Raw genomic sequence first — 27,737 nt, forward strand, 5'->3', positions numbered from 1 at the left:
TCCCTGGCACCCATGTTTATTTTATAGTCTCTTCCAGAGGGGATCTGGACACTGGGAATTAGGGCAGCAAGCTTGTCTCCCTGTAAATGAATCTTCTGATAAGCCAGGGCAGTTGTGTGCCTCAGTCAGTCGGCAGGGTACATGAGGAGGCCCTACCCAGGGGTTCAGGAGGCTCTGAGAAAGAAAGACCTTGAGGCAAGGCCTGTCATTGGGCCTTCAAGGCCAAGGAGGTGTTCCCCACCTTGCTTCCTGGCCCAGCTGGAGGCCAGAAGGCAAAGTGGTAGCAGGCAAGCTGGTGAGAAACGGGAGGAGGCCTTTGGTCTCCACCAGGGTAGAAGGCTGGTCCTTATTAGAGGAACCCCATGGGGGTGAAGCGAGAGCCAGTCCCCATTAGGGGACATGCTGGGGGGTTGGAGGCTTAGGGGTCTGGTCTCAATAAGGCCTGGAGACAGTCTCCACATGAAAGCAGATGTCTGTATTTGAGGGGCGGTGAAGGGGCTGTCAAAGGAATGCCTGTGACTTGCGGGGTGGGAATCGGACTTCAAGGAGGCTTGGAGGGAAAGTTGCTGGGGTCTCTGCAGAAGCTGGGAGCACAGGTCCTGGGGAGGAGGCTATGGAGGGCCTCTCTCCCTCCCATACTGCTACTGCTCCCCACCCGATCCTCGTTGGCTCCAAACTGCCATGGAGACCACTCACACTGGGGCTACATAATTTCCAGGGAACGTCCCAAATTTCTGAGTTCGCCGGGAGACACCTGAAAAAGAAGGCGTTACGCGGGTTAGGGCGCGCCCTCCGCTGACAGTACCTGGAACTGCTAGCTCGCAGAGAAAGGGCTTGATTGCCTCGCCTCATTCATGCCCCCTAGCGGTACAAACAACGCTGCACTTCTAAACCAACCAACCAAGACAACTTTGCACACAGCACTAACTCCGTGCTTCTTTGAAAAAACAACAACAGCAACAAAACAGGACTTGAGATGATGGATCATCACAGATCTTCTATAGGGAGGAATCCACTGATATAATAGAACACCTTCATTTCAAAGATGGCCACTGGACTGCCTAGGGGTAGAGCTGGCTGGCTTCTGGCTTGCTGGAGAAACCTGTGTCCTGGGGTGCGGAAGGGAATGTCCTTGAAACGCACTAGTATGAAAAGGGGGCTAGGATTTTTTTTTTTTTTTTTTTTTTTTTTTTGGTTTTTCGAGACAGGGTTTCTCTGTGTAGCCCTGGCTGTCCTGGCACTCACTTTGTACACCAGGCTGGCCTCGAACTCAGAAATCCGCCTGCCTCTGCCTCCCGAGTGCTGGGATTAAAGGCGTGCGCCACCACGCCCGGCGGGGCTAGGATTTTTATTTTCCATCTTTTTAAAACTAATCTACACTTAACTGGCCACATGTGGCTACTGGATACAATATCAGAGGCACAGGTCCAAGCCATTCCCCATAACATTACGGCTTCTGCTATTGAAAGGGCGTGTTTTCTTCTTGTCAATAGAAGTCTACAAAACTTCATATGTAGTATAAAAGAAATGTCAAAGCAAAGGTGGGTGAGTGTTGAGGTTTGGTCTATTGCTGTGTTGTTGTTGTGTTGTGTTGTTTTTCAAAGACAGGGTTTCTCTGTGTAGCCATGGCTGTCCTGGAACTTACTCTGTAGACCAGGCTGGCCTCAAACTCAGAGATCCTCCTGCCTCTGCCTCCCAAGTACTGAGATTAAAGGTGTGTGCCACCACTACCCAGCATATTGCTGTGTTGTAATGCTAAATATTGTCCTTCAAGGTCTGGTTGCCCTCAGGGATGAGAAAATCCTCCTGTACACCAAGGGATGCTAGCCTTGCTCCTTAGGTTAAAACCATTGGTTGAATAAAGATGCTAATAGCCTATATAGCTGGGCAGAAGAGATGTAGGTGGGGCTTTGGTTCCTGAGCTTGGGGTCAGAGGTAGGAACACAAGAGAGAAGAGAGAGGAGGAGAGGAAGATGCCATGAGGTAAGGGATTGTGAGAACTGGCCATGAGGGCTGACCAGTTGGAGTAAGAGCTGCTCAGATGAATCAAGGCAAGCTATTATAACTTGGGGTTATTGATAGGGAAGTAGATACTAATAGCTTAGAGAGTAAATATCGGCCCAGATCTAATGCTGTCTTTATTATACATATAAAAGTTGTGTGTCTTTTACCTGGGAACTGAATGATCAAAGGTGGGGGTCGAAACCCCCCACTGAGGTTAATATGTTTCTACAACGCATGAGTAAAACAAGCAGCGAGGACCTCTAACTCCCATGGTGTGAGAAAAATGCCTGGCACTGAGCCGCTGAAAGTCAGATTAGAAAGGGAAGACTAGCTGGGCAGTGGTGGCACATGCCTTTAATCCCAGCACTTGGGAGGCAGGGGCAGGCAGATTTCTAAGTTTGAGGCCAGCCTAGTCCACAGAGTACGTTCCAGGACAGCCAGGAACTCACAGAGAAACACTGTCTCGAAAAAACAACAACAAAAAACAAGAAAGAAAGAAAGAAAGAAAGAAAGAAAGAAAGAAAGAAAGAAAGAAAGAAAGAAAGAAAGGGAGGAAGAAAGAGAGAGAGAAAGAAAAAGAGAAAGAAAGAAAGAGAAAGAAAGAAAAAGAGAGAAAGAAAAAGAAAGAGAGAAAGAAAGGAAGGAAGGAAGAGAGAGAAAGAAAAAGAGAAAGAAAGAGAGAAAAAGAGAAAGAGAGAAAGAAAGGGAGGAAAGAAAAAGAGAAAGAAAGAGAGAAAAGAGAAAGAGAGAAAGAAAGAAAGGGAGGAAGAAAGAGAGAGAAAGAAAGAAAAAGAGAAAGAAAGAAAGAGAAAGAAAGAGAGAGAGAGAAAGAAAGGAAGGAAGAAAGAGAGAGAAAGAAAAAGAGAAAGAGAGAAAGAAAGAAAGAAAGAAAGAAAGAAAGGGAGGAAGAAAGAGAGAGACAGAAAGAAAAAGAGAAAGAAAGAAAGAGAAAGAAATAAAAAGAGAAAGAAAGGAAGAGAGAAAGAGAAAGAAAGAAAGGAAGGAAGAAAGAGAAAGAAAAAGAGAAAGAAAGAGAAAAAGAGAAAGAGAGAAAGAAAGAGAAAGAAAGAAAGAAAGAAAGAAAGAAAGAAAGAAAGAAAGAAAGAAAGAAAGGACTATACTACCCAGTGACTTCTGCCAAGATAGCGATTTAATCCTTTGGGCCCCAAAGTCTGCTTGTTAGAAGTCAGGGCTTTTCGCCATTCTCTTCTCTCCCTGGCCAAGAGTATACAAGGCGTGCCCACTTTAGGGAATCTGGAAAGTGGGTCAGCGGGCACCAGACAAGATCAGCATGAGGCTTTAGGTCTTAAGTCCTTGAAGTACAATGTCTTGGGCCAGTAGTGAATGGCTGAGATCTTTTTTGGAAGTGGGGGGAATTTGAAATAGGGTTTTATTGGATAGCCTTGGCTGTCCTGGAAGTCAACCTGGCTGGCCTCAAACTCACAGAGAACTGGTCTCTCTCTGCCTCCCGAGTGCTGAGATTAAAGGCCTATGCCAGGCTGGCTGACATCTTAGGTTGTTTCTCAGCTTGTGGGGTGGGGTGGGAGCAGGGGAGAGGACACTAGGGTGTGAGACCTGCTTGAGGAAGCAGTGGTATGCAGAGGGGAGAAGCAGGGACCTCGGAGTCAGGAATCTGGTCCCAAGTGTGACTCTGTGGCAGAGCACACAGCTGAGGCATCTTCCCCTGAGCCTAGCCTCTCTTCAGGACAGTAAGGAAGGCGCCGTCAATTCAGAAGGTTGGTGGGGGTGTTGGCTATAAATCTTTACTGATTCAGCACTGCCACTGAAGTCCCACAGGAGACTCTAAGACGCCTCTTTCTGGCCAGCCGTCTTCCTCCACAGACTACATACCCACAAACCAGCCATCGTCACATTGCTGCATGACATCCACACGGTCCCCCTCTCGAAGTTCCAGCTCGTCCTCGTTCTGGGGCCTGTACTGGTACATGGCCCGGTACCTGTGGGAAATGGCAGCATGGCAGCATGGCAGCATGGCAGCCAGAGGCCTCGGGCTCCTTCCCAGACCTGCTGGAAGTTCTGCAAAGAGCTGTCACTTCCAGTGCCCTGTCCCCATCACCTAAGCACCAAGAGACTAGCTCTACCTGGTAGTCTCCCCAACCTATAGGTGAGGGCAATGGTAGGACCCTGGATTAGTACTGCCTGCCAACAACTCCCTCCCAAGGCAAACCTCCCCAGCTGGTACTCACGGAGTCCAGTGTATCTCTGTGTTTGGGGAGGAGGGTCCCAGGTTTATGGGACGGCTGGTGGCTCGAGGATGGGACAGGGTTGGTCCGGGGGTATTGAGACTCTGGGGGTTCAGAGGAAGAAAGAAGGGGCATGAGGAGGAGGTATGAGGGAGACATAGTAGCTAGGGGTCCCATAGTCTGAGGAGTTGTTTTCATGCTTTTCATCAAGCTCCCAGGCCCAGGAGGGTGGATCTGACTAGCTCACTTCAGAGGCCCCAAGCAATGTGAATGGCTGGACTTCTGAGCTCCAGCAAGGACAAACCAGGCCTCAGCAGGAGCCAGGAGCAGCTGTACCTGCTCTGAGAGACGTGCTGGGTGAACATGTGGACCCAGGGCCAAGAGCACAGTGAAGGGCTGCCAACCACTTCTGCTCAAACCTACCCCATTAGTCTCCCACAGTGGGAACTGTTAGCTTTTCGATACAGGGAGACTAAACCCAAAGAGTACAAGCTCTGTGCCTGTGGGCCATATAGCATGCAAATACCAGAGCCCTGATACCTAGTGTTATACCTTGCTGAAGATCAACACTGAAAAAGTGACATCTTGGAGGGTCAGGTCTAGCCAGCCACCCTAGCTGGGCCTGCCCATACCTCCCTCCCTGCGCTGGAAGATCAAAGATCAGAACAACCTTAAGGAGGTTAGGGCCAAAGCAAGATGGGGCTAGGCTAAGTTCTGCCGAGCTTCCTGCTTCTCTGGAGGCTGTCCAGGAAGGATTACCAGTGTGGACCAGTCAGAGGATAGGAAATGTGAGAAGCAGGCTACCTCACCTGGGTTTGGGATCTGGGCTCCTGGAGGGTGATGGGGAAGGGGAAGGCGGAGCGTCGAGGGGAGGTTCGACCTCCCCAGTCAGTGGGGTCCACAGGTATTGAGGAGGGGTGGGAGTGGCTGCTTAGGTGAGCAGTGGTTGTCGGGTTAGGTGATGCAGGGAGCTGGGGACCATCGTCACAGAGCCTGAGCCGGGGCTCCCGGTTTATCTGCACGTAGCTGGCAGGGAAGATGCCCTGGCGTCCAGTGCCAGTGATGCGCCCCTCATACCAATGTTCGTTCACCTTGCGGATCAGGCAGATGCGTTCCCCCTGAGGGGTCAGAGAGAAGTTCTTGTCAGTAGGGGTTTCCTGAGCATCACACACCTGAGGGTGGCTCACCCAGGTCACTTCATTCAGGCCTAACACTTTAACATGCATGAGGGATCAGGCTCAGAAAGGGTCAGCAGGTTATCTAAGCTAAAAAGAGAGGAGTCAGGAACAAGTAGAAGACTAACTCGCCCCATAGCAGGCAGCATTGCATTTGGATCAGCTTCCCCCCCCCACCCCCCGAAAAGCTCACAACACTATCAATCCCTACTGCCAATCGCTAATTACAAACCCCAATTACAATTCCCCAGTGCGAAGTCAAAGCTATGTGGCCTTGGGCAAGCTGCTCTGCCCCTCTAAGCTTGGTTTCCTCCTGTGTTAAATGGGAAGACCAACCACTGTGTTGAGACCCAGAATCCAGGGTGGTCTTTTACGTAGCAATGGACAGATCGTAACATGGCGCCACAACTCATTCCCTCATTCCCAGGGCAGAAGGCCTTCTCAGGACAAGCTGATGGAGGTTGGCATAGAAGTGACAGCATGTCAGCAGGCTACTCTAAGAAGGATGTCCCCACCCCACACTGCCCTGTCCTCTCCTTCCCAGCCACCCACCACCCCTTTTCTGCATATCTGTGGACCCAAGTCTTTCCTAGGGTTACTCACTAGGCCTCCACCCCCAATTCAATCAAAGGAAGGTCAGTCCCTCATCGCACAGAAACTTTTCATACTTTCTTTACCATAATCTATAGCCCCAAACATGCTTCTCAGTAACATCCCAGAACCCACATACACACATGCATACATGTATGTACACACGTAGGGCATCATGTTTGATACAGAGCCCTTTGCACACAAAACTTATTTCTAGTCCTTTTAAAATGTAGATTACCATCATCAACCAGGTGGTTAAAGAAACAACGGTAGGGTCAAGCCTGATGGCTCATACCATACTGTAATCCTAGTATTTGAGCAGCTGAGGTAGGAGGACTACAGGGAATTCCAGGCCGTCATGGCCTACACAGTGAATTCTAGGCCAGCCTGAATGACAGAGCAAGACATTGTTCGTAACATTCTTTCAAAAGTAGAACAAGTTGGCCAAGCCATGCAGCAGGCCTATAACTCCAGCTATTTGAGAGGCTAAGGCAAGACTATCACAAGCTCAAGGCCTTGCGGCTGGAAAGATGCTCAGTAGTTAAGAGTATCTGGTGTTCTTGCAAAGGACCAGGAAGTCTATTCCCAGCACCCATATAGAGGCTCACAACCATCTGTTACTGTTATTTCAGGGGCTTGGGGCTTACATCTGGCCTCCATAGGCACTGCATGCATGTGGTACGTCCATACATACACACAAGCAAAACACTCATTCATGTTTTTAAAAAATGGTTCAAGGCCAGCCTGGACTATACAGTGAGTTCTAGGCCAGCCTGGGCTATAGAATGAGTTCAAGGCCAGCCTGGGGAACTTAGCAAGACCCCCCTCAACATTAAAAATAAAACGAGGGCTGTAATAGAGCACTTGCCCTGTGTGACAGGGACCCTTGGTTCAGTCACAAGTACTGGGGTTAAAGAATAAAAGATCAGGGGTAACCTATCCCGAGAAAATGAAGAAAACTAAAATTCTGGGTACAGTTGACATTTTAAAAAATATATTCATTTCTTTCTGCAGGCTCCCCTTCGCCTTCCCTTGCCCCACTCTACCATGCCCTGCCTGGCCTCACCTTTCGGAAGGACAGTTCCACCTCCAGGTCTCCCTTGAAGGTATACTGAGCTACCGCGTCGCCATACTCCAGCACCTGGTATGTGGGCGGCTTGATGGGCTTGGGAATCTCATCTGCAGGCAGAACCTGAAGGGATGGTGCGAGCAAAGTTCAGACCAGGTAGCAATGGATACACACCCACACTCCCAGAAGAGGGAGCCATGCAGAGGACAACATGGACAAGGCTGCCCCTGGTCAGATGTCACATCTACACACTGACCAGATACAGCCTAGCGGGTGGCAGTATGAGTATAGGCAGGCATGGGTGAGAGGGGTCATCCAAGAAGGCTTCCTGGAGGAAGACTTTCCAGTGGACTGATGTGCAGTGGGACAGGCAAAAACAGGATGGTGAGTGCTAAGATAGAAGCCAGTTCAACTACAGAGCTACAGATGTGGGCCACAGAGACAAATGAAGGTGATCCAGTGTGGTGGCTTGAGTGAGAGAATGATCCCTATAGGGTCATATATTTGAATGCTTAGTCACTAGGGAGTGACACTGTTTGAAGGATTAGGAGGTGTGGTCTTGTTGGATTGTTGGTGGAAGTGTGTTTCTAGGGGTGAGCTTTGAGGTTTTAAAAGCTCAAGTCAGGCCTAGTCCTGGTGATTCATTCTCAATCTCTCTCTCTCTCTCTCTCTCTTTCGATCAGGATATAGCTTCCAGCTACTGCTCCAGCACCTTGCCACCATGCTCCCTGCCATATGATAATGACCTAAGACTGAAACTGTAAGACCCCAATTAAATGCTTTCTTCCATAAAAGTTCTCAGTCATGATCTCTTCAAAGCAATAGAACAGTGACTAAGACATACAGTCTAGAGGTCTTTAGCAGGTTTGTTTACTCTGCTAGTTAAAGAATTAAAAAGCAGGATTTTTTTTTTTTTTTTTCCCGAGACAGTCTTTCTCTGTATAGCCCTGGCTGTCCTGGAACTTTACTCTGTAGACCAGGCTGGCCTCAAACTCAGAAATCTGCTTGCTTCTGCCTCCCACATGCTAGGTGGGATTAAAGGTGTGCGCTACCACTGCCTAGCAGCAGGAAAAATCTTGAGCGCACCAGGCAGCAGCAGCAGCAGCAGCAGCAGCAGCAGCAGCAGCAGCAGCAGCAGCAGATCAAGCTCCCCGTGGACAGTAGCAAACAGAATCAGCTGTTGGGAAAGGTGTTTCTTGGGGCTGAAGAAATACACACATATGCAGCAGGCTTGCAGAGACTAAGACCCTCTGCAAGAGAAGCTGAAGAGTTCAGTCTCTTTGGAGGGCATCTGAAGGCTCTTCCTTTCCTGATTTTGGGTTGGCCAGTTTGGAAAAGCTAGGATGTCTGATTGGCCCACAACTGTAGTGTAACATGGCCTGGCCTCGAACTTACCGAACCAGTCCATTATCTGGGCCTGCTGGAGGGAACAAGGGCTTACAAGGCATGTGTTTGAAGCTGTTAGGCGTTTGTCTCAAGTCAGGAGGGTGAGGAAGAAGTCCACCATCTTGGAAATTGACCATCTTTGTTAACTAGTCATGGCCCTTCTCCCTCTCTCTACCCTGGTCTCTCAAGGGTTCTGTAGAGCGACTTGTTCTAAAGCTGAGGACTTACTATTATTGTTGTTGTTTGATTTGATTTCTCAAGACAGAGTCTCACTATATTATCTCTGGCTGTTCTAGAACTCACTAAGTAACCCAGGCTGGCCTTGAACTCACAGAAATCCACCTGGCTCTGCCTCCCAAGCACCAGGATTAAAATCATGTGCCACTAGGTCTGGATCAATTTATTGCATCTTTTACCACTGCTGAGGGCCAAGTGGCCCTTGGTTTAAGTGTCCTGGTCCCTCCTGCCCTTTGGTCCCATCAGGGCTCCGAATCCCCATGCTTTCTTGGTTAACCCTATTCATAAAAACCAATAAGCTAATCAACCATTTCACACTAAGCTGTAGGTGACTGCTGGACGAGATGACTGTATATACTCAGTAAAACTGCACTGAAAACAGAAAGGATGTATGGGTAGACAGAATCTGTAATCCCTGTTAAATTACAACAGCCTACCCAGTTATCAAAGGGACAGCATGAAGGTAATGAGAAAAGAGTTTAAGTTAACCAACAAGAACAATAAGAATGATGGTCATGGTGGCGCACGCCTTTAATCCCAGCACTTGGGAGGCAGAGGCAGGCGGATTTCTGAGTTCAAGGCCAGCCTGGTCTACAAAGTGAGTTCCAGGACAGCCAGGGCTACACAGAGAAACCCTGTCTCGAAAATCCAAAAAAAATAAAAATAAAAATAAATAATAATAATCACAATTTGGTCAGTCCTGGTGGCCATCACCTTTGATGCCAAGCACTTGGGAGGCAGAGGCCGGGCAGATCTCTGTGAATCCAAGACCAGCCTCTACATAGTGAGCTCCACACCTTCCAGGGCTACATAATAAGATCTGGTCTCATAACAAAACTAAAACAAGAAAATTAATTATTTTTATTTTATTTATGTATTTATTTTTATTTGTGTTTAGAGGGAAACCTAACAGTATCAAATACTATTATTATTGATCAACTAGACTAACATGAGGTAGGGGGATCACCATAAATTTGAGGCCAGCCTGGGCTACATAGTGATTCTAGGCTAGCCTGGGCTGCTGTGCCACTCTTGTCAAAGGAAAAAGAAAAAGGAAAAAAAGGCTAAACTTTTACTCATGAGGACAATCATTAAGTCATGAGCATTAGAAAAAGGATGATGTCAGGAGGCTCACGGAGGGTAGAAGGCTGATCCCCTGAGTTTAGACCCCAGCACCCACAGAAAAGTCAGGAGCTGAGCAGTAGGAAATAGGAAAGCCTGCCTTAGGGTGGAAGGCAGGAGCTGACACCCCAGATTTGTGCACCATAGGAGGTGTGTACCCACACATACAAGACTAAACCTATATGTTTTAATAGTTTATTTCATTTCTTTATTTTATGTGCATTGGTAGTTTGCCTGCATTCATGTCTGCGTGAGGGTGTCAGACAGCCTGGATCTGGAGTTACAGACAGTTGTAAGCTGCCATCTGGGACCTGAACCTGGGTCCTCCGGAGGCAGACAATGCTCTTAACCACTGAACCATCTCTCCAGCTCCAAGAATAGATATTTTTAAAATACAAGGGAATAGTATGAGCAACTTTATGCCAGAGGTTTATTTTGCTACAAATTAAGACACAGATACTAAAAATAACCTATAGGTCTCATTAAGAAACGACTTTTTGTCTTAGCGCAGAGCCTTCATCTCTAAAGTGAGATAATTATCACTCTCCAGGCAGTGTGAGGGAACACACCTGAAAGACATGACACATTTGCTAGTGAACTGTCATCCATTTCACATTCTGGTCAGCCGAGACCAGATTAGAAAGATAGAGTCTGATAGCTAAAATGTAGGGCCCTAATGGGGTGATGGCTTCTGGATGAGGGTCTCTTCACCCTTCCCCCGGGGTTGTGAGACAGTCTGAACCCTGGACCAGGTGACATGTGGGCCAAGGACATTCAAGACAGATAGCAGAGACCCCCTCAATGTTTTACAAGAAACCTGGAGTCTGCAGTTTCTAAGTCTCTCCCTACCCATCTCTCTCACTCACCTCCACATAATTAGCTGGGAAGATGCCCAGCCGGCCATGGTGTTCCCCCTCCAGCCAGTTCTTGTCCACTTCCTTATGGATATAGACAATGTCACCCTTCTGCAGAGACAGCTCCCTGTAGGGGAGAGCAGTGTACAGCACTGGGTTCTTGGAGACTTTCTTCTTCAGACACTGCCTGGTGTACCATCTCCCCCTCCAGCCTTCCGCCCATGGAAGCCTGGACCTTCCCTAACCCTCACAGTTCAGACTGCCCAGGGTGGAGTGGGGAGGGCTGAGAAAACCACTTACTTGGGGGACTGTGCCTGGAAGTCAAACTTGAGCCGGGCGGCCTTCCTCTGGGAGAAGAGAGAGAACAGAGTGGGCTACCTCAGACAGACAGGGACCTGCCCAGACACTCCCTGACCCTAGGGACTCTCTTACCTTCTTCTCCTCCTTTCTCGCAGGGCTGCTACCCCTTTCAGAGGCGCTAGGCTCTGTGGAGAAGCACCACCTCAGCTTGGGGAGGTCATGTCTGAGGGGATCGGGTTGGGATGGGTTATGCTCCCCCCACCCACCCACCCAGGTCAGGCACAGGGAAGCAAAGGGTTCTGTGACCTTCCTGGTCCCCACCCTCCCTTTCCTGGGTCACCACATAGCTAGCTGTAAGAGAACTCCAGAACCAGTAGGCGGCCTTTCAGGGCCAACAAAAACAGGATTTGTCTTACCTCGGGCTGAGGAAGGGTAGACAAAATCTCTACGTCCCAGAAAGGGGCTTCCTCCTCCATCTGCCATTCTGTGGGGGCTCAGGGGTCGGGAAGAACTGAAGTAAGGTGCATGCGGTGAGTTGGGCCTCCAGGCTGAGGACAGACTGCAGGGACAGAGGCAGTGAGTCACCTGTTTAGAACTTTACATCCCTCAGAGCTGGTAGTCATATCTTACCTCCCAGGCCCTCTGGCTACCCCGATCCCGTCCCCTGCCTTCCAAGGCGTCTTCCCAGGTCCGGGGATCTCAACAGGATGTCCCATTTCCCGTGTAGCAGAGGGCCGGGAAGGGTGAGGCCTTGAATTAGGAGAGGCGGAGGCCTCTGGGAGGAAACGCGGGAAGTGTTGAACCTCTGGTCCCACCACCCACCTCCAACGCCGCCAACGCCACTACCACTAGAGTCCTCCTTGGCTTAGGACAGGTGACCTCAGAGGGCAGACAAGCCCCAGCAGAGGTGCGGTTGGGATGCCCCGGGCACTTTTCCGATCTTCAGGCCCCTCCTCCGGGGTTCGCCCATCCTCCACCGTGGGCAGGGCCATCGCCCCCTCTCCGGGCCCTTGCCACGTCCCCTCCCCCGGAACAGACCCTCTGCTCTGGCCCTCGCCTCTACCACTCACCGGGCTGAGGGCTGCTGCTCCAGGCCGAGCTGCTCAAGGGGCCGTCGTGGAGCTTGAGAGTTCTGCGCAGGGACACCGGACGTGATCAGAGCCTGGGACCCCGGGACTAGGGCAGCCCAGGCCAGTGACACCACCTCCTCCGGAAAAGTTCGCAGCTCAGGAGGGAAGGAGGCCGGAGAGGGGCGGGACGCGGGGTCCTAGAGGCGGCCGCGAGCCTTCACGCAGGGAGGAGGCGCCAAGGAAGGAGGCCCGGCCCGGGAAGCCAGGGCCAGGTCGGGTCTTGGGATCCCTGGAACTGCGACTAGGGGCGGGGACGGGTAGGGGGGTGGGGACCGGAGCCGATACACTGAACCAGAGTTGGCCAGGAAGGGTTCTCAGGGGTCACTTAGAAAGTCGACACCCAGTATTTTGTAGATCGGACAAGGCTGAAGTCTGCCCAAAGTCGCCATTTTCCAGTTCTGCCTGCTTCCCTCTGTCCCCTGCTAAAGCCTTCCTTCTAAAAGCCCTCTGGAGGCTAGTACCTTGGGGGACGGCAGGCGGGTCTCAATGGCCCGTAGGTCCTTGTCCAGCTCTGCGCTCAGCTTGGCCAGTTCTCTCTCTAGCAGGACCTGGGGGAAAAGATCCTCTTGGGAAGTGCACTGTATTAGAGACAGTTGGTCAGAGGTCAGAAGCGACAGGCTGGTCAGGGGCAGGCCTCAGGGAGGAGGATCAGGGCCTGATGCCTGCAGTCATGGTTCAAGGGTAATGGGAAGGTGACACCTCATTCCTGTCATAGTCCCTAACCCAGGACTCCAGGGTGTCAGAAGTGCTTTAGTATTTTCTGGGCTTTTTAATTTTGGAAGAAAAGGGATGGGGGTGGGGACAATGTTTTGTTTAAGAACCCGAGGGCCTGCCAAATTCCTTTCTGTTGGCTTCCGTGGCCTTCCATGGCCCTGGTTTGCTGCAACCACATACCACACACTCATTCCAAAGAGCCAAGCAGGTGCTCGCATGCACGTATATTCAGGTACACACTCGCCCTTCCCCGTTCTCTGCTTACACTTTTTCCTAGAGGAACTCTCTCTACCAGGCTGAATTCAGCTCTAATTCATAAGTACCTTTGATAATGCTTATATTATTCTGTGTGTTGTTTATGAATCATCTACTACATTCAGGCACTGTCCTTGGTGCTAGGGATAGAGTTGAAAATGTATCTGCCTAAGGCAAGTCGGAGCCTTGGCTCTATGGCCTCTATCCATGGCTACTAGGATCACATTGCCCAGAGCCACCCTTGTTTACTGTTGACGCCAGTACCCTTCCCCCATGCCATCTAGGAGCACTCACCTCAATGGGCTGTGCAGGCTTCTCAACAGGGTCATCCACCAGTGGTTTCTTAGGCTGTAGGGTGGGAAGGGTATGTCAAAGGGGATGAACCCATTTGGAACAGGCTCCAAATGAGGGGTGTGTCCAGTCCTAGAGGAACCTGCTCATGTGCTCACCTTATGCCCAGTTTCTAGTTCGTGCAGAAACTGGTTCCAGGAATCTTCTGTCCAGACATTCTCTACTTTCTCTCGATGTCTAGGCACCTGCACAGATGTGGGTGGCCATCAGCTTGAGTAGAGGGACACTAGGGTTGTCTCTAGAGTCTAAAGGCAGGCAGGCCTTGTCTTCCCTGATATGCCCATGAATCCCTTATAAAGTATGCAAGCTGAAATCGGAATGGTCTATGCTATGTCAGCAGATAGGTGAGGCCAGAGAATGTGCAGCTGGGGATGGGGTTGGGGAACAAAATGGCCTACCTGATGTGGGGGATGAAACCCTGAAGAGGATGGTCTAAGATTATAGTTAAAGGTGTTTCTAGATGTCTCTTCAGAGTGGCTCCAGTTTCTTCTGAAGAAAGAGAAAACACCACGTCAGCTTCCTCTTAGAAAACTGAGACCTGGGTGAGAATGTAACCAAAGGAGAAGGGATTGTGCTATCTCTGTCATTCACACTGAGGAAACCTACCTCCCCGCTTACTGTGGAAGTTGTGCAGTTGACCCTGTAGCTATAGCAAGCTGTATGGAACCTTGGGCTCGATACCGGTAAAATGGGAGTGACTTGTCAGGGAGCATGCGCTAGGTGTCCAGCAGAAGGCCTATACAAACATTGCTCTGTAGATAGCCATGACCTCTCTTGTGGCCTTGGGCAAACCTATCCTGTGTGTGTGTTTGGTATGGTATGTACTTGTGCAGCTGGCTTGCAGGCTGCTCTAACCAAGTGATCTTATAAACTATGGCCCAGGATGTAAGACAACGAACAACTTCAAGGGAAACCTGGGAGCATCTTGACTCAGGAGACCTGGGCAAAGTGTTTCCAGTCCCTAAGCCTTGGGTCCATGGGGCTGGGAAGAAGTGATAAACCCTGTGTGGCCGCCTCAGCCACTGGGGTGCCCTGTCCACCTTAACTCTTCTCTAGGGTTTCTCTCTTGGCTAGCTTTCATATTCCAGCCGCTGGTTTTAGTCTGGAACAACTGAATGGAGCTTATCAAATGATGGCATGTCTGACAGAGTGAGGATGTGTTGCCTATAATTAGGACTCTGTTCTCATTTCTATAATAAAAAGGTGATCATGAGAATGGAATGTGCTGTTTGCAATAGAAGGAAGCACTCATCATATGGGAACCTGTGTGTTAGCATGTTGGCAAGACTTGCCATATGCCAATCACAACACTTACTCTCTTAGTCCTCCCAGTCACCCCCATCACCCCCACTTACAAGATGGAGACACTGACACTGGAGCTCAAGGTGGAATGATTAGTGGTACTACCCTGACTTGAACTTATGACAAAGGCCACAGGTCAGCAACAGCTGTGCTAGTGAACTGAATTTGATCCCATAAAGGCAAGTACAGCTGGTATACTTTACCATAGAGCAGAGTTCCAGGTCCCCCAAGGTGTAGCAGAGTCTTGCTTGGCACCCCTTGAATACTCAGCCCAGGGGAAGGAATTTCTTCCTTTTCCTCTCTGGAGGGCACGTCTGAGCCACAGTCTGACAGAAAACTGGGTTCACCCATGCTATAGGTTTTCTCTGTTTTTAAAGTGGAAGGGCCACCTGTCCAAGCTGCCCTTAACAGCTTTCATCCCCTGGGCACACACCACGTATGCTCTCTGGATCTGTGAGGGTCTGGCTCCTGACACACAACAGGAGTGAGTCTGTTCCTAGCTACCTTTGATCCTTTGAGCTGGAATATCTGCAGCTGTGGAGCTCCCTTTGAGCACCTCTAGACCCTTTCCTGTCTGCTCCCAGACTGTGCCTGGTTTGGCCACAAGGGGACACTAGTCTCTATATTGTCTTGACCACAGCTCACCCGCTAGAAGTCTCAGTTGTGCCAGGCCTGGAGGCAGGTCTTTGCGGGGTCCCTAGATGCCTGGGTTCTGCAGAAGAGGCACGTGCGGAAACCACTGGAGATGAATGAAGGCAGACAAGGACTAGTGTTGGGCAGTTACTTTAGGCTGTGATACCCACCTCCATTCTAACACCTGGATAACAGGTTCACAGGGACAGAGGTGGATTCCGGGCTAGAACATGGGCGTTGTCCCAAGAGATTTACGATACAAACTCTTCAAAACAGCTTTGGAACAGGTGATATCCCCATTTCACAGATAAGAAAAGAGAGGCCCAGGGAAACCTGGTCAGCAGATGGCAAAACAAGGGCTCTTTTGGACAGTGAAGGTAGTCTTAGTCATTGTCTACCAGGGGACTTAGTGTTCCCGGAGGTGCCCATTAAAATACTCTTTCATGGGATCGCACCACCCAGGAAGCCCCCAAATCCAGGCCACACATCTCTACACTCCAACCAATGAACCTACACCCCTCACTCACCTTTGGGTGGGTCTTCCAAGGTCCAGTCCAGCTGCAGGTCTAGGGAACAGAAAGGACTAGGTCATCAACGGAACACAGAGTGAGGACAGGGTGCTCTAGGAGCCTGCCTAGCTGCTCCCAGCCTCCCTTCTGCCTGGAGCAGGGGCTGAGGGCTGAGTCAGGGCCTGAAGAATGTCCTGAGGGAGGGAAGGAATTAGGAAGGCAGCCCTTGGGAGGGCTTGAAATGCCTGCCTCTGGCAGCCTTTAGGCCTGGGAGAGCCAAATGGGCGGCAACCACACCCTCTAGGTTCTCCTGCTTATCCCCCCCTCCCCCCCCACCCCCATACACACACCCTCTCCTGACCTCTGTAGGCTTGTCCTGGCCATGCCAGCCTCTCCCCACTTCCCTTCTCCAACTGCACCTTCTTCTCAAATGTCTTATCTCACTCTTTGTCCACTCCCACACCTCCCAATGTTCAGGACTTTCTGGGCTCAGGATGGAGGAGGAGCCAAGTAAGAGGTTCTAAAACCCAAACACCATTCACCCTCCTGCTTTCACCCTCCTCTGCTGCTGGGTGACTGCTTTTCCTCACAGCAACCATACACCATCTCTCCAGCCCTCAGTCCTCTTTCCCAGCAGGCCTGCTGCTCACCACTGCTGCCCCAACCACATTGACCATGGCACCCAGCCTATGGTCAGTTCCCTTACGATCTTATGATCATCTAGCTTGACTCAGTGGTAGCATTCGTCACAGCTCTTCCTTCTGAAACTCCTTTCTCTCAGCTGGCCGCAGGGAGACTATTTGGCTCTCCTTGTCTCTCTCTGGAAGGAACTCCAGTCTCTCAGCTGCATTCCTCGCCTCAGTGGGGCTTCTCTGAACCCACATGCCCTGGGGGGAGGGGGCTCTATCCTAAGGACTGTTTCTCCGGCTCCCTGTATGATCTTGGCTAGTCTCAAAGCTTTTCAAACACATTCAGCCTTGTTTCCACAGGGTCTATATCCATGGGTTCAACCAGGTCCACTTTGAGAATATAAATCACTTCTGCACTGCACATGTGCACAGACTATTTCTTGCCATTATTCCCTAAACAAGACAGTACAGTGTATATGTAGCTACTAATACAGTATTTACCTTATATTAAATATAAGTAATCTGAGGGGTGCCATAAGGTCTATGAGAGGCTGTCTGCAGGTATATGCAAATATGACTACTTGTACCTAAATTTGTCATACTTTTACACTTATTTTATATTTTATATATACGTATGTCTGCGAACCACATGTGTGCCTGGTTCCCCATGGAGGCCAAAAGAGGGCCAGATCTGCTGGGACAGGAGTTACAGAGAGTTGTACACTGCTATGCAGAGGCTGGGACTTGAGTCTTTGTTTTCTAGAAAAGCAGCCACTTAACTCTGCAGCCCCTTCAGGGTTGTTTGTTTGTTTGTTTGTTCGTGTTTTAGAAAAATTCCTTTTGTGTTTGTATGTGTGAGGATGCATGCGTGCCACAGCATGTGTATGAGGGTCAGAGGACAACTTGCAAACGTCAGTCCTCTCCTTTCACGAGGTGGTTTTGAAGGTCGTCAGGCTTGGAAGCCTTTGCCCACTGAGTCATAGGACCTCACCCCATAGCCTAGGTTAGCTTAGAACTCATGGCAATCCTCCTGCCTCAGCTTCCCGATAGAGCCACCACCATGGGGCCCTAGAGCCGTGGCTTTGGGTATGGTGCTTCATACAAGGGACCTGTTCTCGCAGGGAGCCACTCTCTAAAGACAGCTATCTGTCAGGGCTACACGTCGGAACTATCTAGGACTGGAGGCTATCATCTTTTTGAGCACCCCAGGTACTTCATGTACAGCTTTAGACCTCACCCCTGACCTAGCCCATGACATTCTGCTGCCTGTTTCCCTTGGGTGTGGCAGGCCTGGAAAACCAAAAGCCTCTAGTCCTTGTTGTCGTTGTTCTGGTTGACTTATTTTCTAGTCCTGGCTGTCTTAGAATTCACTGCAGACCAGGCTGACCTTGAACTCCTGCCTCGGTTTCTCAAGTGCTAGGACTAAAGTCATGTGCCACCTTGCCAGGCTCCAAATGCCTCTTAAACCTGCTTCCTCTGCTATCTTCCCTGTCTCTAACAAATGTCAGCACCAAAGCCAGGCCCACTCCCGTGACCCCTGAGACATGAAGACTGAGAGCTGTCTGTCAGCCTCAGCTACATGGTGAGTTCAAGGCCAACCTGGAATACATGAGGCCCAATCTGAAAGACAAAAAGGGGGCCAAACGGCAGCTCCATCCTTCAGCTTGCTCAGGTTTAAAGTCACTCTCATGCTGTTCTGTCATGTTATGTTCCATTATCAGCAGATTCCAATGCTATACTTGGAATGTCTCTGGATCTACCATCCCGTTCCATCCCAGTGCCCGGGACTGGGCCACTGCTAGGTGTAGACTGGATAAGAGCAGAGCTTTCCTGATGGCCTCCTACCCACTCCCACCCCCAGCCTTGCCAATCAGGGGAATTGGTAGCCTTGTTCCCACCATCTCTTCTGTGTCTAGCTGTGTGGGAGATCCTCCCAGTCCTCTTGGTTAGAACTCTTCACTCTGCTGCTCAGAATTGCTCAGAGGTTCCAGGTTTCTTGTCCAATAAAAGTCAAAGCCCTCTTAGGAACCCCCAAAGCCTCCCAAGACCTGACCCTATGACCTTTCTGACTGTGATTCCCATCCTGAATCCCCTTTCACCCCAATCCAGGGTTTCCCTGGCTGTGTTTTCCCCGCCTGGGTTTTTGGAGCGCCCTCTGCTGGCCACATTCCTCCTCCCCACCCTTTCTGGGCTAAGAAGCTCAAGGACCTCTTCACAGGGTCCTTCCTCACCTGTTCTGGGTGCCATCTGTGTATTGTGCATCTTTCTAGAACAATGCTCAGTGCACAGGAAGTCCTCAGAGATAGGCAAGCACGGACTTAATGCACACGTGGCCTGTAGAGCGCTCATACGCAGCTCGGGATTGGCTGCATTTAGACCACTGCTCCGGGTGGTGCCACAGCCTAGCCAGAAGTCCAGAGAAATCTCAGGAAGCCCCCAGAGGACATGGGGAAACTTCAGCTGGTCGCTGTCCACTCAACTACATTCTGGAGGCCATGGTTGGCTTCAGAACAGAGAAACTCCTTCCCTGCCTCCTTCCCTTCCTCTTCTCTTTTTTCCCCCAGGCCCTCTTTCTTTTTTTAGATTTTTGAGAGAGTCTCACTTTGTAGCCTAGGCTGGCCTTCAAGTCTGTGTTTCCCCCTGCCTTTGCCTCCTGAGTGCTGGAGTTACAGGCACCAACTTTTTTGTTTGTTTGTTTGTTTGTGCCTGTTTCCAGGACCACTCACATGAGAGCTTGGAGAGAGGAGTCAGAAGACTTTCATTTCGTAAGCAAAGCAATCCTCTTCTATCCCGCCCACAGGTTCCAGATAGTTGGGAGTCTATTGGGCCCTGGGAGGGTGTCTAACCTGGCATTTTCCGGTGAATTTGCTGGAACATTCTTCGATACCAGTCTCTGGGGCTGTCAACACTCTGAGATCAGAAAATTAAAATCAGGTCTCTCTGCTCACTCACTCTTCTCAGGCCTCCCTGTTCACCCATCCTCCCCAGTGACAAACCAACTCTGGGCACCTTGACATCCCTATAGATGGCTGGGGTCTGGGGACTATCTCTGGTGCTGGTGCTGGTGTGTGTGTGTGTGTGTGCATGTGTGTGCATCTGTGTGTATGCAGGCACACATCCCAGTGCATGGATGGACGTGTGGAGGCCAGGGGTCAACTGCACACCACGGGAATGTGCAGATTCCACACACACATGCGGAGGCCAGAGGACAGTTTGCAGGAGTAGGATCTCTGCTGCTACCACATGGATTCTGGGATCAAACTCAGGTCATTAGGGATGGTGGTAACTGCCTTTGTCCACTTGAACCTTTTCACCAGCCCTCTACCTAATTAATTTTTATTTGTTGACTCTAAAATTTTTTTAACATGTATGAATGTTTTGCTTATATCCTTAGATGTCAGAAGAGTGCATTAGAGTCCCTGGAAGCAGAGCTATAGACAGTTGTGAGGTGTCATGTGGGTTCTGGGGTTCCAACCCTGGTCTTCTTCAGGAACAAGTACTCCTAACCACTGAACCATCTCTTCAGCCCCTTATTTTTATTCTATATTAATTTTTGAGACAATGTTTCACTAGATAGTCTTCGGCTGGCCTAGAACTCAGTATGTAGACTGCACTGGCCTTGAACTCACAGAGATCCTCCTGCCTCTGCCTCCTGAGTGCTAAGATTAAAGGCACCACTGTCCCTCAAAAAAAATCTTTTTTTTTTTTTTTGAGACAGGATCTCTCACTGAACCTGGAGCTCACTGTTTCCTCTAGACTGCTTAGCCAGGACGCCATTGGACCTACCTGTGACCCCCTAACCCCAGCTTTGGGATTGTAGACATATATTACAGCACCTAGCTTTAATTATGCAGTAAGCACTTTGTCAACTGAGCCTTCTCCCCAGCTCCTTTTGTAGCAACGTCATGTGGCATGTTATGTCTGAATTCAACGCATGCGGGAACTCTCGTCAGTGTAGAGCATGATGACCCTCCATCAGGAGATGGAGACTGATTTACATTTTCCTCGTGGTTTTCATATCTGTATGGGCATGCACAGCACATTCTCGAGTGCATGTTTGTGTGGGTGTAGGTGTGTTTGTATGTGTATGTGCATGCACATGCATATGGAGGCCAGAGGTCAACCTCAGTTACTATTCTTCAGGCACTGTCTATTAATAAATTTATTAATTTTTGAGACAAGGTTTTTCTGTGTAGCTCTGGCTGGAGCTCATTCCGTAGACCAGGCTGGCCTCCAACTCAGAGATCCACCTGCCTCTGCATCCTCTGTGCTGGAATTATAAGCATGTGCTACCATGTCCAGCTGCGTGTGTGCGTGTGTGTGTGTGTGTGTGTGTGTGTGTGTGTGTGTGTGATGTTTCAGAGATAAGAACTCAGGCTTGTATGGCCAACAGTTCATGGACTGAGCTATCTCCGCAGTCTTGTGTCTATTCCTAAGGCATCTACATTTTCTATATGAACACATGTAACAGTGTAGGGAGAGAGGGCATTTCACATAACCCATCACGTCTGGACCTTACAAAGCAGGAAGGGTCCATGACTGTGAGGAAATATGGCTGGCCCAGCACGGAAGGTCAGGGCCCCGCTAATCCTCTGTGGAATGTAGAATACAGGATCCTTCCCTGCCAGCCATGGCAATCTCCTCTCACTCAGCTGGTAAATAGGCAGCTAGTCTGTGAATGCTAGGCAGGGCCCTCAGGATACAAAACTAAGAGGTATCCTACTAAGTTCAGCCCTTAAAGTGGTGGCTTTCCATCTCTGAGATCTGTACCATATTACATCTATGTGACTCCACACACAAGGTGTGGGTATGGCCTCTGTGCCCCACCCCTATTATACTCCTAGAGATAGAGCTTGGGAGGTCTCTGGGCCCCCTCTATCTGGGACCCTCAGCCCTGGACTCACAGATCGGGGGGCAATGGGCATGCCGCTCTCATCCACGGGCCCGATTCCCTCGTACTTCACCCAGCGCTTGTCCTGTCGCTTGCTGTCCTTGGTCCATGTGGCTGACCAGTTCTGGGCATGCTGGGAAGCAGGTGGCTTCGGGCTCATAGAGGGCCGACTACCAGGGCCTGGCCAGGTCTGATACCATGCTGGGTCTGTGAGAGGAGTGTAGGGTCATTAGCTGAAAGGCAGGGGTCCCCACCTGATCTTGTCTCCTCTGAACATCAACCCCCGTGGGTCCAAAGTTTCAATCCTACTTATTAGACTGGATGATGCGGACTCCACAAACCACATCTGCAGCAGCACCCTGGGCTTCCGCTTGTTTATTACTTAAAATGAATTTTAAGAGGATTTTGTTTGGAGCAATCTGTGTTCATCCCCAGCCCATTCTGTTTTCCTCGGACAGTCCTAAGAGTTTGCAGAAGGGAGGACTGGGGAAGATTTCTTGAAGCAGATGCTAGGGGCATCCCAGTTAGGGTGTGGCAAGGCTGACTCTGGGCTGTAGGGGATTGGCTGGGCTAGGCAGATGGGGGATACAGACTTAAATTTAGACTCCAGCTCAGCCACCTATTGGCTGTTTAAGTTTAGGCCCATTAATTATCCTGGTGGTGCCTCGGTTTCTACTTGTATAGAAGGAGAATAATTTCAGCAAAGACACGGTGACTTCTAGTCTGTGCCACTGGACATAGCACATACAGACAACAGCCCCCAGAGAGGTCAGAAACTCATTCCCCAGGCATGTGTCCTCTGTCCCCATATTTCCCACAGAACATTTAGTTTCTAAATAGTTTAGTATAATAGCACACGTGCTTCAGGGCCAGATGGTCAAGGGTGTGGATCCCAATGCAACCTTATCTACTCCGAGCATCTCTGAGACTGGATCCTCACTGGGAAGATGCCCATAACGGACCCTGATTGCTTGGACCCTGGTTGGCTGGTTTCAATGGGGGTTAGGCTTGTGAAATGTCTGTCCAGTATTGTCCGGTGTTCAATAATTCCTTGCTAAGTGACTGAGGTCCTTTGCACAATGCCTGACTCAGTGGAATGAATGCTCAGGAAAGGATGCCATTTCTCAAAGGGCTGGATTGTACGGAGAAGTCCCCAGGAGCTCAGGGACCTTAGGGTCCACCCAGATGGCAGCCAGGCTCTTAAGCTGCATCTCCAATGCTCTTTTGGGTTGAATGAGAAGCCTGAGTGTGTGTGGCGGAGGGTGGGGGCCAGACACTGGGTAGTCCCTGTCCATTCTTAAGCCAACACTTCTCACCCTCCCATTTGAATTGCTGGCCCTGTTACAGTTCCCTTGGCCCCTAGGGCCATGTCCTTCCCTTGTCAAGAGGGAGGGAAGGGCTGTTATCAGGCGCCTGTTCTCTCTTCAAGGTTCCTTTCTCAAGATCTGCAGGATCACAGAGAACCCTAAGCTGAACCCACAGTTCCCTGGAGACCTTCTCATGGCCTTGAAAGATCCAGTTCCTTTCCATGTGGCACAGGGAACTTGCCCCATCCCCTGCGTAAGGTTCTTAGAGCAGATCTTCCCAAGCAGACCCACCTGGATTCGAGGAACCATCTCTCCTGGGTGGGGGGCAGCCATTGCACACAGTCCTGGGCGCAGGGTCATGAAACTGGAAATTAAGGGTGTTGGAGCCACCATTCCGGATCACTGGCACCTGTGGGGAGGGGCCAGGAGCAGCAAGCTCAGGGCCCAGAGGCTCCATAGGAGTTCCACTGGGAAGGAATGGCCTCCTGGGGACGTTCCTTCAGACTGCCTTCCCTCCTTATACTGTCGATCCACCGCTCCCCCAACCTGGCCCACTAGTGTCCCATCAACTGCTGGCCCATCAGTGTCCCTTTTTCCTCGCTGTTCACTCACCCTTGTCCCCCAGGAGGATGAGCCTATATGGGCTCGAAGGTGACCAGGGATGAAATCATCCAGGCTGAGCCCAGCAGGGAGGCCTTGCATGCTTGGGTCAAGGTTGGAGGACGCAGGATGTGCCAGCTGCTCCTTCGTGTGTACTCTGCAGAGAAGGAGGAAGGAAGGGAAAGCCCTGCTGGGCTGGACTGCCTGGGACCTCTTGACTCAACCCACTGGTGGGGGAGGAAGGTAGGTTTGTGGGAGGGAATTATGGCCAGCTGGGTGGGAGCTCAAGGACCCAGGAAACAGGCAGCTCTGGGCACCCGCCTGCAGGCTGCCAGTGCTGACTCCCAGAGGCACAATGGACTGCTTGTTAGGCCTGGGGCACGAGCTCTGGGTGGGAGTGGGGGAGGGGAAGCCAGGCAAGGAGGAAGATAGGCTGGCCAGGAGCAGGCCTGCAGCCTGTTGACCACCCCTCTGGGGCTCTCCGTGCCAGGATAGCCAGCTCCCCTTGAGGGAAGGCACAGGAGAACTAGGGCAGCTAGCAGAGAGGACCTGAGCACAGAGGACTTTGTCTCCATTCTTCTGTCATGCTTCTGCCCTGGGTAGCATCTGCGTGCACACAGGCACAAAGGCAGTCAACATCAAGGCCACCGACCTGCTGACCACTGCGAAGCAGCCAGCAGCAGTGCCCTCATCCCTACCACCAGGGCCAGGGAGAGCATGGGAGAGCATTGGCAGGCAGGGAGATCTAGGGAATGTGGGCTGCCCGCTGGCCTCCTGTGCACATCTCGGCTCCAGAACACTCAGAGACAGAGCTGGGGGAATGGAAAGGAAAGCAGCAGATGGCAGCACCAGAGGACCTGCTTCTGCCCTGGGGGTGGTGCAGAACTCTGGAGGTTTTTCTCCTGCACACCAACCAACACTCCTGTACCCACAGGCTTGGCTTTGAAGGGAAGGTCCTTCCCGACTCAGAGCATCTGCCCGACAAGCCAGTCGGTTCTGCCTCACTCGGGGGTCAGCAGTAGGGAGCTCGGGGCACCTGGGAGATGGGTGAGCAAAAGGGCACACCCATAGATGAGTGCAAGAGGACAGAGCACTCATGGTTCAGGGGCACAAAGGGATTTTAGGGTCTAGAGAGCTGGGGTATAGGATCTTCAGCTCTTCATCTTTATGGCTGAATGGGGCACTAGTGGGATAGACTTATATCACCTTTTGGACTGGGCCAAATCAGGCTTGTATGTGCCTGTGGGGTTTGTGGGGGTTCCAAGAAAGGACACCAGATATCCCAGGTGGTGTCCTGTGTGTGGTAGGATATGTTCAGTGCTGTGAATGTGATGGGGTGGGGGAGGGCAGGGTGGATCATGTGAGGAGCTCGGGAATGTCAGGACTGTGTGCAGCAAGCGGTCATATGCACAGCACAGGAGCTGTGGGAAGGGTACAGAGGAGGCCTGCAGTGCCTTATCTTCTGTGCTCACATCCTGCTCAGGCATGGACAAGGAGACGAGGAAGGTTAGGGTCAGTAAGTCTCTGGTCTGTATTTGTGGGGATTCCTTCTGACATCTGAGCAGCCTTTTGGGGACCCAGCCAATCCCTGACTTTGTGTGTGAGGAGGGGAGGTTGAGGTGCAGCCCACCAGCTGGATTCAATTAAAGCTCTTACCAAAAAGCTAACCATACAAACACACACCCGTTCCCGCCGCCCCCACCGCTGCTGACTCTCTCGGACTTCCTCCAGGGGAAAGTGAGGCCAGGCAGACTGATGACCCAGGAAGCCCGGGCACACGGGCTGTGTGCTACCCCTCCCTGCCCGGCTGAGGGCTTGAGGCCAAACTGTCTTGAGCATCAGCAGTTGCACCCATCAGCTGACAGGCTTTCCTTCCCTAATGTCACTGTGTCCCACCCTCCCAGCAAATCCAGAAGTGTCCTCTCTGCAGAAAAAGGTCCAGTTCCCCATCACCACCTTGTTTCAGGAGCTACTGACCCTAGGCTACCTCCATCGGCTCCCCTCCCACTGAGCTCCTGGGAATAGTCGAAGTTAAGATAGGGCCCCCCATGGTGGTCCTGGTTTTTCTCCCAGCAGGCTGCCTGGAGACATTTGGCAGAACCTAAGGAAGACAGAGGCCTCCTGGGGAATTGGTATCTGTCTAGCATAAAACGGACACCTCTGCTGAGTTCCCAGAATCCAGGCAGCCCCTGCATTCCAGCAGACCCCTGGAAGAATGAAGAACGTCCAGGTTTGGTGGACTCCTTCCCATCTGAGTGAGGCCTTGATGGTGAGGACGTCGTTCTCTGCCTTCCCGGGTCTTATCAAACTATAGCTCCCCACTAAAACAGGGTCAGGGGGTTTCAAATTCACCTTTTCTGGTTTGTACAACCTCAAGAGACCAGGACACGGAGGGAGGGACTCTATGCCTTTGCTCCGGTCCACGCCAGGCTGTGTCTTGCCTCCTTCCCGCCCCTTTGCATCGCTGAACCTACCTGAATCCCCCGGCGAGCAGGTGGGGGGGCTTGGGGCTGCCCAGGAGGGCAGGAGCATCCCAGCCCGCTTCTGCCTGGAGCAGCCGCGGCGAGCCCTCGGGGAAAGAGGGCAGGGAGAAGTGCGGGTGGTCACGGCCCTCGTGACTGGTCAGGATGCTGGGCCAGGCTGGGCGCCCAACAAGGAAGAGGGCGGCCAAGGGGGCGCGCTAGGAGGCAGGACCCTGAGATGAATGCGGCGGGAGGAGTTTGGGACTTGGATTTGAACTGTGAGCCGGGACTATGCTGGAGTAAAGTGGAGATGCCTGCTACTCCCTCCCTCACTCCCGCGAGTGCCCTCTGTCCGGGCGGCGCGCCACGGGAACACTGTGGCCCCTTGCCCAAGGGGCCGGGCCGTCCAGGAGGCGGTGCCGGGAGGGGCCACCGAAGGTCCCCCGGGAGCCCGCTGGGTTTCCCAGATGCTTTCCCTGGCCCCCACAGCAAAGCTGGAGTCAGAAAGGGGCGGGAGGGCTGGCGGGGGCCACTCAGAGTTTCCAGCGACATTTCCAGGGTGTGGGAAGCTAGCTGCTCCGCAAGAGCCAGGACACAGGGCAGGAGTGATTAACCGAATGGTCCCTGAGTGCCAGAGCCCGGGTGGGGCCGGAATTAGATACGCAGCCCTCGGCCTTGGAGAGGCAGGAGACAGGCCCGGAGGCAGAAAGGCTGGGACCGAGATAAGTCATGGTGGCCCAGGAACAAGGCAACACCCGCTTGGGGAGAGAGAGTTCATGCTTGTTAGACCTAAGCGCACTGACCAGGCGTTTGCAAACTCTACGTATTGGCAAACGTGAGGATGCTCACACACACGTGCAAAGTTTGGGGGAGGGAATTGACCGGCTCCCGGGACGTGCCACAGCCTTGAAGAGGATAAGGGTGGGGCCCTTTGGGCGGGGATGAGGTTAAGAGGGTCTTTGTGTTCCCATTCACCGTATTTGTTTTGATCCTGCTTTTCCGCTGTTCCTACAGTGCTGACTGCTGACGCGGATCTGAAGGACACCGCCCACTGGCTCCCCATTCTCTCTGACCCTCCCTCCTCCCCTCCTCGTCCAGTCTTCTGCTGGTAGGTTCCAGGGCAAATGTTTACTGACAATGGAAACCCTGGAGTACTTCTAGCCTAGGATTCACTGCGAACCCAAGTCCCCAACAAAATCAACCGGTTAAAAAAAACGGTTTCTGGTCCACTGCAACGTGGTGTTGAGTATGGTAAATGACACCACCTACTGCAGTTTGATTGGTGCCTGAGCCACCTGGAGTTATAGTGGTTCCCAGCATATCACAGCCCCTAGCACGCTCACCTCTTATTAGCTTCACATTTTCCCAGTTGTGGGGAAAGAACTGTTTGTAGTGCCCGCAAACAAAATCCACCCCCACCTCCCGGGAAACTTAGGTCAAGGACAGCTCAAGAGATGAGCGTGCCAGAGCTCCCATGGGTGGGGAGTCTTCAGGAAGCAGTTTCATAGGCTTCCAGAGATGTAAACCTGCTAACAGGGCTCTGATTCGCATACGTGAGGTATTTTTAACAGATGTAGGTATTACACAGTACACAGTGTTTGTGGAAGGGGTGGAGGTAGGAAAGCTGAAGGGAGAGAGATGGAGTGGGTTGTAAGAATGTACCTGAGGATTGGAGGAGCTCTGAGACCCTCTTTGAGGTCAGGCAGCTGTATGCAGCCCCTCTGCCACTTGATTATCCACCCATTCCAGGGAAGCAGCCTCCCCCTCTCCCAGGGGATTAAAAGTACTACCCATGTCCCTCTTTCAAGTTTTCCCACCTGTTAGGGTCCTTGGGACTAAGAAGGGCTACATCACTTTCGTTGTCTTCTTTGTTGTTCAAAGATGAAGCTGAAGATCTTCCCACTCCAAGAATCCTGGCCATCCCCCTTCACCAGCAGTGAACTTCTTAGGCTCTAAGGCTCTGACCTGGACTCCAAGATAAATATTTAATGTAGAGGGTGCCGCTGAGCTGC

At 51.3% G+C, this 27,737-nt stretch overlaps 1 protein-coding gene across 3 annotated transcripts; it reads right to left on the reverse strand.

Annotated features, from left to right (window-relative positions):
* Positions 1-27,676, reverse strand: Sorbs3 (sorbin and SH3 domain containing 3). Of its 3 annotated transcripts, none has more exons than XM_085828745.1 (21): positions 27,543-27,676; positions 23,276-23,420; positions 22,955-23,027; positions 21,370-21,563; positions 19,312-19,375; positions 15,855-15,893; positions 15,340-15,433; positions 13,791-13,881; positions 13,491-13,577; positions 13,336-13,389; positions 12,534-12,620; positions 12,013-12,074; positions 11,359-11,501; positions 11,075-11,127; positions 10,943-10,989; positions 10,655-10,769; positions 7,041-7,166; positions 5,018-5,326; positions 4,212-4,312; positions 3,856-3,962; positions 1-754 (listed from the first exon to the last, which is right to left on the reverse strand). In XM_085828745.1, the coding sequence occupies exons 1-21, from the start codon at positions 27,644-27,646 to the stop codon at positions 693-695; spliced, it is 2,157 nt and encodes a 718-aa protein (XP_085684871.1). In that variant the 5' UTR covers positions 27,647-27,676; the 3' UTR covers positions 1-692. The 3 variants fall into 3 exon arrangements, with proteins under 3 accessions (XP_085684871.1, XP_021037489.1, XP_021037493.1); XM_021181830.3 differs by having other exon boundaries at positions 22,955-23,072; XM_021181834.3 differs by lacking the exon at positions 27,543-27,676 and adding an exon at positions 25,738-25,941 and having other exon boundaries at positions 22,955-23,072.
* Between the last annotated feature and the right edge of the window lie 61 nt (positions 27,677-27,737).

This window comes from Mus caroli, unplaced genomic scaffold (assembly GCF_978045245.1).
Source record: "Mus caroli unplaced genomic scaffold, Mus_caroli_1 scaffold_12, whole genome shotgun sequence".
NCBI lineage: Eukaryota > Metazoa > Chordata > Mammalia > Rodentia > Muridae > Mus > Mus caroli.

What these genes read in the sequence shown, in the direction of transcription:
- Sorbs3 (XM_021181830.3), bottom strand. Translation starts at nt 27,646, where the DNA reads ATGGCCAGGATTCTTGGAGTGGGAAGATCTTCAGCTTCATCTTTGAAC. An exon ending in CATCCTCCTGGGGGACAAGG is followed by an intron (nt 23,073 to 23,275) that starts GTGAGTGAACAG and finishes CCCTCCCCACAG; the next exon opens with GTGCCAGTGATCCGGAATGG. An exon ending in GGTTTCATCCCCCACATCAG is followed by an intron (nt 13,578 to 13,790) that starts GTAGGCCATTTT and finishes ACATCTGTGCAG; the next exon opens with GTGCCTAGACATCGAGAGAA.